Source organism: Tyto alba, unplaced genomic scaffold (genome assembly GCF_018691265.1).
Source record: "Tyto alba isolate M040663 unplaced genomic scaffold, T.alba_DEE_v4.0 Super-Scaffold_41, whole genome shotgun sequence".
Taxonomy (NCBI): Eukaryota; Metazoa; Chordata; class Aves; order Strigiformes; family Tytonidae; genus Tyto; species Tyto alba.
In genome coordinates this window covers 21,828,231-21,842,226 of record NW_024881317.1, presented here as the reverse complement: position 1 = coordinate 21,842,226, position 13,996 = coordinate 21,828,231, and the positions used below count along the sequence as shown (strand labels likewise).

Sequence of the window (13,996 nt, the reverse complement as noted above, 5' to 3'; positions counted from 1 at the left end):
ATCCTCCAGGCTCTTCCCATCGTGTTTTTAAGCATGGAGGGGTTGGTCCATGTGCTGGTTTCCTCCTCTGGCTCTGTGAGAGGGAAGATGCTGGCAGGAATTAGCCGGAGGGAAGCTCGAAGATCCAGTTCAAGCAACTGGGATTTGGGGTTGCTTTTGAGTCAGGGGTGGGATGCAGCTGCACAGGTTGTGCTTTACTTTACCTCCCACCTCTTCTCTCCCTCCCACCTGTCTGCTTATTTATCTCTAGAGTCTGAAGGATAATTTTCCTCTCATTTCCTAAGATGTCCCGATCAGCCGGGCCCCCAGAGCAGCCAACCTGGAACACCTCCTTCCTCTTCCAAGGCCGAGACGTGGCCACCATCTTCTCCGAAGGCACCGCCCTGGCAATCGAATATTATCCGTACAAACCCAGTGAGTTTGGGGACCCCACTGAGGATGCTCTCCCTCACCCCCGGGTTTGGCCAGGGGCAGGCCCTGGGCTTCCGTGCCCCCAGCCTGCTGCTCTCACCCCTTCCCCAGTGTGGGGTGCTCCAGGCCCCCTCGTTCCAGCAGGATACTCGGTGCTGCCCCTCACCAGCCGCGTTCTCCGGGAGCTGGCGGCGCGGGGCGGCGGGATGCGCGTGGACGGCCTTGCCGTGAAGGTGAGCCAGGGGCTGCGGGGTGACGCCGGCCAGGGTGGCACGGTGATGGCACCTATAGGTGGTGGTGCCTATAGCTGTTGGCATGGCGGGATCCCCGTGTCCAGGTGGGCAGCCTGGCGCAGAGCTCCCGAGCGTCCCACGGGAAGCGGGGGTTCCTGCTCTGAGCCGCAGCCCTGCACCCCTGGGTGGCATCTGGGTGACGCCGAAGCCACCAGAGCCCCGGTAGAAACCCAGAGGCCGGCGTGGGCTGCGACTCTTCCTCTGCCTCCCCAGGGCACGGACCTCAAAACCGCCTCTGGGACCATCCCAACCGTGGGGCTCTGCCTGCAGCTCCTTCAGTCGGAGGTGAGATGCTGGGGGGGGGCGGTGAACCCCGAGGCAAGGAGGGACGGGAATGGGGACGGGGCAGGAGACGGCTCTTTAGAGCTGCCACCCCCTCTCCAAACCTCTCAGGTGGGGATCAGCTGGGCTGGATCCGGGTTTTATCCTTTTTGCCTGTTGTCTCAGGGCTCCGGATCGCGCCGCCGGGCAGCTGGGAAAAGCAGCGTCGTTCTTGCCCTTGTGCATCCGTCACTTTTCCAGGGATTTTGGCACGTGCTCGTGTTCCTGGGAATACGCTGGAGGCAGCGGGGCAGGCAGGGCACAGGCAGGGTGTTTGGGAGAGGCTGTTCACTGTCTCCATGCGGAGAAGAGCCAGGCTGGTTAACCACGGTGACAAATGTTCAACTGTCTTCATCCTTCAGCATTTATGGTCCCCAGGGATGTCACAGCAGGGAGGGAATTTGGCTGCTTTTCCCGGGGAGGAGGGAGCCCCTCTTGCCCTTGGCTCCAGGACCAACCCTCGGGCAGGTCAGGATGCGGCCGTGAGCCTGATCTATGCCATTACTGCAGCCACCAGCCACCACTCCCATCTGAAAAACAAAAAACAAAAAACAAAAAACAAAACAAAAAAAAAAAACAAAAAAAAAAACAAAAAAAAAACAGAAAACAAAAAGCAAACCCAAACCTGCCCATAAAGTGAATTTGGGACAGGTCTGGATGTTGCACTGGTGACTGCACCCCCCTTCCCCGGGGAGCCACAGCGGGCCGGGGCCGGCTGGTGGGGGTCTTTGGAGTGATTGCCCAGGGGGGTCAGCAAAAAGGGGTCTGCGTGTGATGAATTATTCACATGGGTGTCACTAAGTGCAGAATTAATCCTTTTGCTTCCAGCTGGCTGCTGCACTAAATTATCACTCGCAGTCATGCGGGAAAATGCTGCGGAATTCATTTAGCTGATTATTGTTTTGATCTGGGAGCTGTAATTTTTTTTTCTCCTCTTCCCCAACCTCTCCCTTTCCCCCCCTCCAGCCCTGCCTTCTTTAATATATGTAAGAGCTGGGAGTGGAAACAAAAACAGGAGAGCCAGAGCCAGCCTTGGGCTCCGCGTCTGGTTAATTCATCCGGCGGCAGCCGGGGCAGACGGACCCGGAGCGATGCAAATCCATGAGCGAGCTGCTACCGAGCAGGGTGAGGACAGGTTCAGCTTCTCTCAGCTTTGCCAAGACCCTTGTTTCTTGCCTGGAGGTCAGGATTTTCTGAGGACGATGCCCCAGCTGTGATCCCCAGCACCCCGAAACCGCAGCTCGGCGGGCAGGGGAGACGATGCCGCGGTTGCAGAGGCAGAGCCTCTCCTCCCCTGCTTCGAGCAGCCCCAGGCTTCAAGGGATGCTCGAAGCCTGGATTTCCAAGTACTCTGCTCATGGATTAGTCCGGAGCCCAGCTTCAGGACAGCAAGAAGGGGCCAAACGGGGGCCAAGAGGCAAAGATGGTCAATACAGGACCTGAACAGACCCGGCGAGGCGCTGGGGCAACCTTTACACCAGGGTTGTCCTTGGGGTGCAAAGAGCCCCAGCGCCCCTGCCCCACGCTCCCTCACCCCACAGCTCTCCCCAGCCAGATGGCAAAGGAGAACACTCACCGAGCTCATCTCGTTTCTTCCCTAATTTTTAATTTTTTTTTTTTTTACTTTAATGTAGAGAGCTGAGAATACGTAACCTAGATTGGCTGGGCTTTTTATAACAAACAGCAGCTAAATAAACCCTGGGCCATCTGTACTCCCCAGCGCACTCGGAGCCAGGCGTAAATCCCGGCAGCTCCGTGGCCTCTGCAGGGATTTCACCGACTCCTACCAGGGGTCTGGATGCTCCTGAGCTTGGCTGCAGATGCTCGCATCGACCCTCCCCATGCCGGGAAAATGTCCTCAGTGCCAGGGTTTTCTAGGGATAAAGGGCTTCCCATAAACTGGGCTCATCCCCCAGCATTTCTTCAGGGTCTCAAAACCCTGCTACATTTGTAATAGCCACAGGGAAAGGGTTTGGAGCAGCTGCTTTATTAAAAGCCGAGAGCCCCGACACCGGGGATGAGCAAACAGGAGTCATGTTATCCCAGGGAAAGGGCAGCACTGGGTTGCAGACCCCCCACGCCCCCCCAAACCCCAGTAAAGGCACCGAGATCCCTGGGTTTGCCCCCATCCAGCCCATTTCCCCCCCCACACCTTCATCCCCCTGTGCTCACTCTTTGGAGCCCAAACAAGAACAAAAGACTTTGATCATCTCGGAGACAAAGAAAGCAAAGACTTCAGCAAAACGCTGACGTTTTAGCAAATTAACGGCTGCTGCTGAAAAACTGTTGCAGGGGCAAAACCTGCAGCTGACTTTATCTACCTCGGTACCGGCTTGTGGCTCGAGGCAGGGCTCCTGGTTCCTCTGCATTCTTCTTTTTCCACCCCAAATTTGGTGTCTTGCCTAAGAAAGATGAGTTTGACCCTGCAGTAGCTGGTGGCAAATCCAGGTGCCGGGTCAGCAGGATGTGGTCCCCGATGTGCCTGGGGGATGCTGAGCCCCATCCAAGGGCTGGAAAATACCCGCTGGAGGCATCTTTGATCCTCAGGGATTTATTCATTGCCCCGGTTTATTAACCAGCCCTTTTTTATACTTCGTTTTGGCATGACCCCACCTCGCTCAGCCCATTAACTCAGCACTTGGGACCTTTGAAATCACCTCAAGCCTCTGCTACCCACTTTGCTGAGCACCCTTGGTCATGTCACCCGAGATGGGGGCTGGGGACATACCGGCACGTGGTGACAGCCTCTGAAAAAAAAAAGGATAAAGCTAGCGCTGTTTTTTCCTAGGCAAAGAGAAAAAAAAAAAAAAAAATCAACAGGCTGGCTATATCATTGCTTAAACAGCCTTAATTTATGTAATTGCTGCCATTTAAAACCAGAAGCAGATCGGTGCCTGGCGTAAATTGTCACAGTGCCGGGGTGTAAACTGTCACCATGCCAGCCCGGCGATCAAACCCCTTTTGGGCTGGCAAAGAAATGGGTTTACAATTGATGAGGGAGTGGGGAATGGCCATGTGTTTCCCATTATTTCAGCCTGTCTGGCCAAGTTTGTTCTTCACGAGCACCACAGTCAGGGTTTTATCCCCAAACCACATTGCAGGGGATGCAGAAGCTGGTGAAAGACTCGTTTTGGGGAAGCATCGCCCTTCCGTGCCGAGCATCTTCCCTCGGCGAGCCGGCAAACCCTCCGCGGGCTTTTGGCACAGCCAAACTGCTGGCAGCCGAGCTCCTGCTTGCCAGCCCTTGATTGACACCTGTCAATCAAACACAGCACCCATTCCTCTTATTGCCCGGCGGATTACAAAAGGCGTTAGGGCATCGCTGCCAGCCATTGTGTAACTGGGGAGAGCCAAGCCAGCGAGGGACCAACAGAAAAAAAAACAAAACAAAACAAAACAAAACAAAAAAAAAAAACAACAAAACCAACAACCAGGGAATGTCTTTGTTAAGGTGAATTTGTTGCTTTCTGCCTGCCGGTCCCGGGGGAGTGTTCAGGGCAGCGTTAATTGAATTAAAAGCACGTGTGCTCTGGCGAGCAGCTCTCCGCCGGGCAATGGTGGCAGGGCTGGGCTGGCCGGCGCTGCGGCGCGGCGGGCAGCAGCTGTACGCCGGCCTCGGTAATTGCAGGCAGAGCCTAAACTGTTGCATTTTACATGATGTTATTCCTCGGGGAGGGGGAGAGTGATGGGGGGGGGGCATCTTCACCCCCCCGGCTTTGATGCTGGAGGAGCTTGGTTGAGGTCGGGGCCGGCGGCGTAATGAAATGTGGCGGCACAAGGGACGATGATGCTGATGGTGTTAATGAGGCAGCGATGGGGAAGGGCACGGGGACGCCTCCGGACACCTCCTCATCCCCCCCCCCCTCCGCTGCAGAGGAGGGGGATGCTCACTGCCTTCGTTAGCTGCACTAACGAGGCGAGGCCGGGCCCAGGCACGCAGTAATACCCAGCGAGGGCCACTTCGCCGCTCCTCGTGCCCGCGGCCAATTTGGAGAGGGCGCCCGGCCCGATTGCTCAGCTGGCGAAGCGGAGAGAGGGTCTGCGAGGCGGGGAGGTGGTGGGGAGCCGAGGGCTCGCCCCGTCGCCGGCTCTCAGGCGGTGAAATAGGTGGGTGATGGGGTGCCGTGCCTTGCTGCAAGGATCCCAGTGGCACGGCAGGTCCCCCACTGCCCAAACCTGCCCCGATACCTGGAGCCGGGATGGCCGGTGCAGGGGGAAAGTCCCCGTCTGTGACCTTGCCATCGCAGGCGGCACCGAGGAGCGCACGGACTCCATCGTTTATTCCATTAGCTCCAACTTCCCCCTCTAACCGGATTAGAGGGGAGTCTATAAAAGCCAGGCTGGTGGGAGGAGAGCAGGGCACCCAGAGCCGGGAGAGGGAAATGAGGGGCAGGGAAATCACATTACCGCTGCCGGCAGCATCTGCCAGGGGATCTGGCGGGGGCTGCTGGTGTGCTGGGGGCGCGTTACCCACCAGGCACCAAAGCCGGGAGCCACCCCAGGTGACAAAGGGGCTTTTAGCATCCCTTTGCACCCGCAGGACCTGGGTACCCACCTCCTGCCCGCCTGGGGAAGGGGAGAGCTGGGCTGGGCTGGGCACGGACCTGTTGTTTGCACCAACACAGGCTTCAGCATGAAGGACTGCCTCCTCCTCCTCCTCCTCCTCCTCCTCACCTTGTCGGTCCGGCTCTGGTTCACGCCGGGGATCCCCTCTCTGCCCAGGGCGCCCCTCGCACCTTCCAAAAATGAGACGAGTGTGGCCAAGCCACAGGTCTTTCCCATCCCGCCGGTCCTGGTGGCACGTTGGGGGTGTGGATGGGGGGGACAGGGGACATGCAGCTCAGGCCAGGTGCCCCCTCCTCGACCCTGGCACCGCATCCATCCATCCTACAAACCATTGCCTCTCCCTCCTCAGAGACCGGCGGCCTTCCTGACCCCGTGGGGCAGCGATGCCCTCCCCAGCCTGGACCCCGCCGCCAGCAGCACGCTCGAGAGGGGCGAAGAGCCACGGGCAGCCCCCACGCACCCATTTTACCACCAGGTAAGACCCCGTGGGAGCAGTCGGTGGTGCCACGCCAGCACCCTGCCTGCCGCATCACCCTGCCAGCCTCCGCCAAGGCGGGCACCCTGCCGCCTAACGGTCTAAAACTGGCAGAAATCCCCAATTTTAATCTCTCTTCCGATGTACACATTGCTGGATTTTACCCACATCCTGGCTGTACCAATAATTTCTTGTGTTGGGCCTTTCCATCGATGCCAGCATCCCTGGCCCTGGCTGTTTCGGGGTGGCACAGGGGCGGGGGTGGGGGGGGAGGCAGCGTCCCATCACCTTGCTGGGGGCAGCACTCGCCGGGGCAACCTGGACACACCAGCTTCGATCTGATTGTTCAGTCCCAAATCCATTTAGCAAATTCTCTCCTATTACCACTGCATTATGGTGGAGACCCCAGGCACCTCCAGCTCATACCTTTTGGCTCCAGGAAAAAAAAAAAAGAAAAAAAAAAAAAAAAAAAGAAAAAAAGGCAGCTGTTCTCCTCCTCCAGCCCTTTGTACTGATAAATGGAGCCCTTGCATGAATTCAAACCCAGCCCTCATGGTCCTAATATCTTCCTGTACTTTAAGCCATCTGGCTTTAAAAATAACAGGTCGTTAAACCCCAATTCTGCTTATTAAATAGCTGTGAGGGAAGGGGAGGAAGGGCTCTGTGCTGCCCAAAAGCCCAGTTATCTCCCCATCAGCGGCTGCCCAAACCCCTCCTTCATCCCCATCCCTCTTGCTGCACTTCAGGCTGCAAAGCAGGAAGAAAATTAGCAATAAAAACGCAACCATAAAAATACAGAAAAGCTATTTTTTTTTTTTTTTCCTCCAGCTGTATTAATTCCTTCAATCCACTGAGCTTTATTGCTTCCTTTTCCATGGCCACGGCAGCTGCTTTATGCCCAGCCTAATAGAAACCCTTAATGGGGCGTGCGGAGGCGGGTACCACAGCACAGCTTAAGTGCAATCAGGATGCGAGGTCCAAATTTGATGGACCGAATGGCCCCAGGGCTCCAGAGAAGCCCCAGCACCCTTCAAACCTGGGCAGGATCCGACCCTGGCATCACCACATAGTCTGTGCGATGTGTTTTCACCCCCGGCTTTGCTGTTTGCTTGCGCCGATGCCCCGAGCAGCCTCGAATCCAGCTCGCTCTATCCTCACAAGAGCATCCCTGTGTCAATAAAGCCAGGGAGGGTGGGAAGTGGTCTCAAGGAGGCTTCCAGCAGCCAATTTTAAAGCCTGGGCAAGGCAGCGGGAGAAAAGGTTTGCACAAGTCCTGGGCACTTCTGCCCTACCTGAACATCTTCTCTTTTTTTCTGGCGAAAAATGCTAGAAAGCGTTGCTGGTAGGATTATTATTTTCCCATCCAACCTTTGACAGCTGTTTTCTTTCTTTCTTTTTTTTCTTCCCCCTCAAGTGCAAATTGTTTTCACTCTGCTTGCTTTGCAGCACAGGGGATTTGCTTGGAAAGCCCATCTCCTGACAGCCCCGGGAATCGGGGCTGACACCCTACTAATGGAGCGTGTGTGCGGGAGGGAGCCGGGACATGACAGCCCCCCCCCTTCCCCAGCACCAGGGTCTGGGGGGGGGGGGTCTGGGGGGGAGCACTCAGCTGATCACAGCCCTGTCACTTCTTCCCACTTCGCTCTGGCTGATCAAACCTGGATCCCCATCCCTACCCTGCGGCTTTTGTGGTCCTGCTCCGGATTTGCTTGTTAATGCCTTCATTTAAAAAAAAGGGGGGGCGGGGGGGGGGGGCGGAACAAAGCAATGAGGAATATTATCAGAGATGGGGGAACCCTTCCCTGGTGCCATGGAGGCAGAAAAGCCTCTGTGCAGGGTTGTGCTGGGACATTAGACCCCCTCCTTGGGCTTACCGAGGTTTGAGGCTGATTTCTGCCAGACAAGCTTTCTGACTTTAGGCTGAGGTTTACGCTGGGCTCAGCCTAACCGTGTTTTCCTACCCTTCTGCCCTCTCGTTGAATAGATTTGCGCCTCTCTTACCAGTCGATGAATAATTTACGAGCAGCACTTAACGATTAGGGAGGCGTTTTCTCCAACCTCTTCAAACATTTGCTTCTTCTTCAAGCCTTTCTTTCCCCGCTCCTATCACCACTATTTCCCTGACCTGTCAACGCCGGGGGGTTTTACATGCCAAAGGACCTCTTATGGGACTGGGAGAAGTAAATGACTTTTTTTTTTTTTTTTCCCTCCTTGCTGGCATTTTGTTCCCAGCACTGCACGTGTGCCATCAGCTCCATTGCATGAGATGAGAGCCCAGATGTGCAGATTGTCCCCCCAAAACACCCCGTGGTGTGGTAGAACAGGCAGCGGCAGTGGGGACAGGATGTCTTGCTTGCCAGGAGCAATCCGAGCCCCTTTGCTGGACTCATTTCCAGCTGCTGGGTGATGTCCAAGCAAGATGGGTGCACCTGCACCCACTGAGTGGGGTCTTCTGCCTCAGCAAGCTGGGAGGGGAGCCCCAGTTTAGGACTGGTGCCTGCAGAGGTGGCCTGCTGGCAAAGGGGAGAGGAGGGGGAGAGGGGGAGGCAGAGGACGAGGGTCCTGCAAGGGCAAAAGGAGATGTGAAGGCAGAGGGTGCTGCAAGGGAAAAAGATGGTGCATGGGGGAGAGGGTGCTGTAAGGGGTGAAGATCTTGCAAAGGCCGAAGGTGCTGCAAAGGGGTGAAGGTGCTGCACGTGCCAGGGGAGAGGGGGATGCAAAGGATAAGGATGGTGCAAAGGAAAAGGGTGGTGCAAGGGGAGATGGTGCTGCAATTGGTGAAGATGCTTCGAGGGGTGAAGATGCTGCAAGGGAGAAGGGTGCTGCAGTTGGTGAATGTGCTACAAGCTAGAAGGGTGCTGTGAGGGGTGAGGGTGCTGGGAGGGGAGGGGGGATGCGAAGGACCAGGGTGCTGGGAGGGGAGAGGGGATGAGAAGGACCGGGGTGCTGGGAGAGGAGAGGGGATGAGAAGGACCGGGGTGCTGGGAGAGGAGAGGGGATGAGAAGGACCGGGGTGCTGGGAGGGGAGAGGGGATGAGAAGGACCGGGGTGCTGGGAGGGGAGGCTGCCGTGGCGGCCCCACGCGTGGCTGCAGCCCCACCTAGCGTCCGCGCCACCTCCACTCATCCGGGATTAGCCCATCAGTAAGAGGCCCACAAACCAAACCGAAGTGACCCCGGATGATATTTACGCCCGTTTTACTCCTCAAGGAGATTATTCAGCACTTCGCTCCCCCTTTTATCGAATGAGCTTTTTGCCCTGGTGATGACGAACCCCGTGCACAAAGGTGCCACGCTGAGGGTGGGTCCCCCCCAGTGTCCCCCCAGTGTCCCCCCAGTGTCCCCCCAGTGTCCCCCCAGTGTCCCCCCTCTCCGTGTGACACCGGGGCACCCCACAGTCACAAAGAGGGGAGAAGCTCTTGATGGGGTGATGCTCTCTCTGGAAGAGAGCAAAAGCAGCTGGAAATGCTGTTTTCTTAGGGACAAGATGTGGCGAGGTGGGGTGGTGAGGAGGGGGACAGGGGGACGTGGCTTTTGCAGGGCGGTGGAGGGTGCTGGAGGGGCAGGGACCCACAGGCAGAGGGGTGGGGGAGGCTGGGAGGGGGTCAGGGGGATGGGGGGGGTGGGGTTTCAAATGGTTTGGGTGTCGCAGCTACTTTGTATGAGGGGGTTTAGGTGATCCGGGCTCTGTCCAGGGGTGGGAAACAAGTTGGGCTTGGTGAGCTTTGCATGTGCTTCTCCTGCTTGGGTCTGGCTGGCGGTGGATGTGGCTGGTGGCCCCCCATCAGTGAGCCAGATCTAGGAAAAAAAAAAAAAAACAACAAAAAAAAGAGAAAACTGGCTCCAAAATACCATTTTTTGTTTGTTGGGTGGGAGCGTGCATTGGCACGTGCGCGCCCTTGTGGGTCCTGCTCCAATCCAGTCCCAGCAGCACTACTAAACCCCCAGTGAACGTAGCACAGAAGGGCTCACCCACCCTCATTTAATGATTTCTCAGCCTTTTCCAGTGATAATTAATGAAGGACGAGGCCCAGCAGCCGGGGGGAGGTGCTCGGGGTGGTGGGTGCTCAGGGCAGCGGGTGCTGCCCGGCGCCGGGTGCTCTCGGCGCGGTGGCTTGGGGTGTTGATGGATTTATGCTGGCTGCTGAAATGCAAAGGGGCGTTTTATCAGCGAGTGGAGCCAATACATAAGCAAACATGAAAATGGATGGCTACAGCGCCGGCAATAAACCGCCTGCCAGGCCAAGGGCAAGTCACAGCAGCGCCTGTCACCAGGGGTGATGGGGATGTTTGGGGCTTATCCCTCTGCAGCCACTTATTTTTCAAAGCTAGGGGGTGAAAATGCTTTGAGGGCACTTAAAAAGTGTGGGGCTAGGGGAGGGTATTTAACTCAGGTCCCGTGCGCGGATTTTAAAAGTTATGCTTGGCTCTTTGGGGAGCTGCCAAGTGCTGCCAAGCCTCCCAGTTTGTGATATTTCTCCACTTTTTCACATCCCCAGCTGCTGAAAGTGTGTTCGTCTTAAAACACAGATGAGGCTGTTTTCCTAGAAGGGAAAAGAAATCAATGCAAAGACACAGCGGGTACCCAGGGTAACAGTCGTAACCTGCTTCCCTCAGTTTTTGATCTCAGGAAGGGGGCTTTGTTAGGTCCGGCCCCAGTTTGTGGTCGCGGGTGAGCAGCAGCGCTGGGGGATGCTCTCACCCATGCTGGGAGGAGAGACCCGGCCTGGGAGGCTCTGCTGACCTCCCCTCCCTCCTTTCCCCCCCGGTCACCAGCAGCAGCAGCAGGACATCACTTGGGGACCTCGCTCCAGCTGTCCCCCTCCCTCCCAAAAGCAGCCCTTTGCAGCGAGCTGGGGAAAAATTATTTTTCAGGAGCTGACTCAGCCGGACTTTGCTCTCAAAAGTCTTCCCACCTCTTCCTAGCCTCCAATTTTTTTTTTTTTTTTTTCCTTCTTTTTTTCCTTTGAGCAAAATAAACCAGCAGCGACTCGCAGAGGAATCACAGTCCCCGCTGGTGGCACGACTGCTTTCTGGAGCCTTATCTCAAAGCAGCAGGCGGGCGGGTGGGAGCAGGAGGAGCAGTCGTCCCTACACCGAGCGTCTTGCCTCCCCGAGTTACCCAGTGTGATCCAGAGGCTTTTATTTCCTTGTACGACACGATATCAGCAGCCGGCAGCCGGGCCCGGAGCCGGATAGCGATGGTAATCGCCCGCCCTAAAATCATCATCCTGGTTAGGAAGGGAGCAGAAGATGTGGTGTCTCTATTAAATCGAACTTGGCTCAGATTAAGCGCTTTTCAATGCAATCCAATTAACTCTTAAATTGAATTGTAATGCTTTGGCTAATATACCCCTCCCGGCACAGCCCCCTCCCCTAGCCCCGACGCACGGGAAGGGAGTTCAGCCTTGGTTTAATCAGATAAAACCTCGTTTATTTGCTGCCTTTCGCCGGCTGGTGCATCCTGCCAAGGTGTGTGGGGAGCGGCCGGGCTAAAAATCTCCCTATTTCCCCTGGGGGACCTGCAAATCCCCCGGGGGTTGGGGTTTCTCAAGGAAACACCTTGATTTTGGAAGGAGAGGGGGAAATAGAACCCCACCTTCCCCACTGATACGGCCTCCCAGAAGTTTTGTCCTGAGGATGGTTTTGGGTACCTGTGTGTCCCCAAGGAGGAGCAGGGGGCACTGGGGACCTGACATCCCCCCCCCAGCCCCATCTGGTACCCACATCCCAAGGGGATGGGTGAGGATGGTGGGGGCATCAGGCAAAGCAAATGAAGGCATCACTATCTTCTGATGGTTTTGTGAGCTTTTGTTATAGAAAAGAGGGGAAAATGGGATTTTTTTCCCCTCTGATCTTCCTAAACTGCTGCAGCAAATTCTCAGATATGTAAATCTGAGCTTATCCCATCTTCATAACAATTAAGGAATTGGGCTTAATACTCATCCAGCGACGTGGTATTTGTTGAGCTGGAGAGAGATTGTGTTGCAGACGAGGCTGGTGCACTGCCAGGGGCTCAAGTGCCTCCGTGCTCACAAGTGAAACGAGTTGGCCTGTCCTCAGCCTCTCTCCGGGGCCCCCTCCCCAGCCAGGGATGGGCTCAGGCCATGCAGAATCCTCTGGCACACCCTATTTTGGGGCACTTTCGGACCTTCCTGCCTCCCGCAGAGGTTTATTGGTAGCCACCCCCCCTGGCTTTGCTCCATGCTGCTCCGTCTAGAGATGAATTGATTCCAGCAGTCGAAGCTAATCGAATACATCAAAGCGTCTCGGAGCAATTTGTTAAGTAAATAAGAAAAAAAAACTTGGCCTAAGCAAATACGGGAAGGAGGGGGGAGGCTCGTCGGGGTGGATGAAAGGCTCTAAAGGCAGGGGAAGCTTCAGAGAATTGGAAATGATGGGGGGGTGGGGGGAGGAAAATAGCGAGTGCCGGGAGTTTCAAAGCTTCCATCATTTCAGATGTGGATTCCCAGCCTTTCATCCCGGACCCCTGCGGGAAGGAGAGAGGCAGCTCTCTCCGGGTGGATTTGAGATAGGAGGCGTAGGGGAAAATGTGCTCAAATACCCTTAACTCTGCCCCCAAGCCCGGAGGCAGCACCAGGGTGACGCTGCGTGCCGGGAGCGGGAGCGCAGGCAGAAATATGGGATGGTGGGTGTGTGAGCAGCGTTGGGCTGGGACTAAAGGCTGGGGATGGTTTCCCAGTCTCTGCAGGTGTTGTCTGAGCCTAGAAAAGCCGTGGTTGAACCCAGGCAGGGAAAGCAGCTGCCTCGCCCGGGCGAGCCAAGTGCAATCCCGTGCATTATTGATGGAGCAGATAATTGCACGCTTCCCACCGGCTCTTTGATGAAAAATTGATGGCACGGGACGAGGTAGCGAGGGGCTCCATTGACTTACACCGGACTCTTTGTTTCTTAACAAAAGCCGAGGGAGCGGTGGATGCGGGATGCCGCAGCGGGCGGGAAGCACAAGGGTACCCTGAAAGGAGGACGGGACTGGGGGACCAGCTGGGGCAGAGCATCCCTTGCCTTAAAATGCCACAAATTCAATCTCGGGATGAAAGTGGGGGTTGATCAGTGAATTATTCAGTGAATTATTCTCTGGGTCGGGCCAAACCCCAAGGCAGAGCTGAAGCCCGATGCCACCCAGGATCTCCAAGACGTGGATCCTCAGAAGTTAATTGAGCGTTTGAGACATGGGAGGAGCGCCGCTGGGAAGGGAGAGCGTTTCCATACCCGCATCCAAGGCATGGAAATGAGGTGCTGTCACCTCCAGAGCCACCCGGCCACGCTGGGACCCGGCGGTGGCTGCCACCGAGTCACCTCCTTGGGGCTGCGCTGCTGGGAGCGGGAGATAAGGCAACGGTGGCCAAAACCAGGCTGGGGATGGGGAGGGAGGGCTGGGGGCAGCTGGTGTCTCCCAGGGAGTGCTTGCAGGCCCCGCCGGCTTTGGAAACAGCGAGGGGACGTGCAACGAATGGTCAGAGGGGAAGCTGCCTGCCCTCAGAATGCACCCACCTGGGCGCAGCAAGGTGATTTTTAGGTGCTGCAGGGAGGAGTTGCTAAGAGGAGGGTTGTGTTGTAGCAACAGCCGCTGGCGTACCAGGCTGCCGGGAGCCCCCCCCCGCCACCTAAATCCTTTTGGCAGCACAAAGGGCCCCGGGAAAACCAGCTTTTCCTCATGCTACAACCCCCCGACATCGCCGTAAGTCTGCCGGCCGGCAGCTCGGGTGGCGGCGCGGGGACGGGCTGTTTGCCCCGGGGGTGGCAGAGCCACTGGGGAGTTTGTTTGGGGCAGGTCGAGCCTGGCAACTCACCGACGGGCACGGCTGGCTACTGGGAACGGGGTGCCGGGGGGACTGGGGAGCCCCAGGAGCCGGGGTGATGCTGTACTACAGACCTTTCTCCTCCACTGTGAGTGCTGGGGGGCGGTG

The 13,996-nt window shown here is 56.7% G+C and overlaps 1 protein-coding gene across 1 annotated transcript in view; it reads left to right on the top strand.

Annotated features, from left to right (window-relative positions):
* CCDC33 (coiled-coil domain containing 33) overlaps positions 1-13,996 on the top strand; it is a 43,250-nt gene that overhangs the window by 24,500 nt on the left and 4,754 nt on the right. The window contains exons 10-13 of the mRNA XM_042803698.1: positions 285-414; positions 523-644; positions 918-989; positions 5,941-6,066. Of these exons, the coding sequence (XP_042659632.1) occupies positions 285-414; positions 523-644; positions 918-989; positions 5,941-6,066 (450 nt within the window). The remainder of the gene's footprint in view (positions 1-284; positions 415-522; positions 645-917; positions 990-5,940; positions 6,067-13,996) is intronic.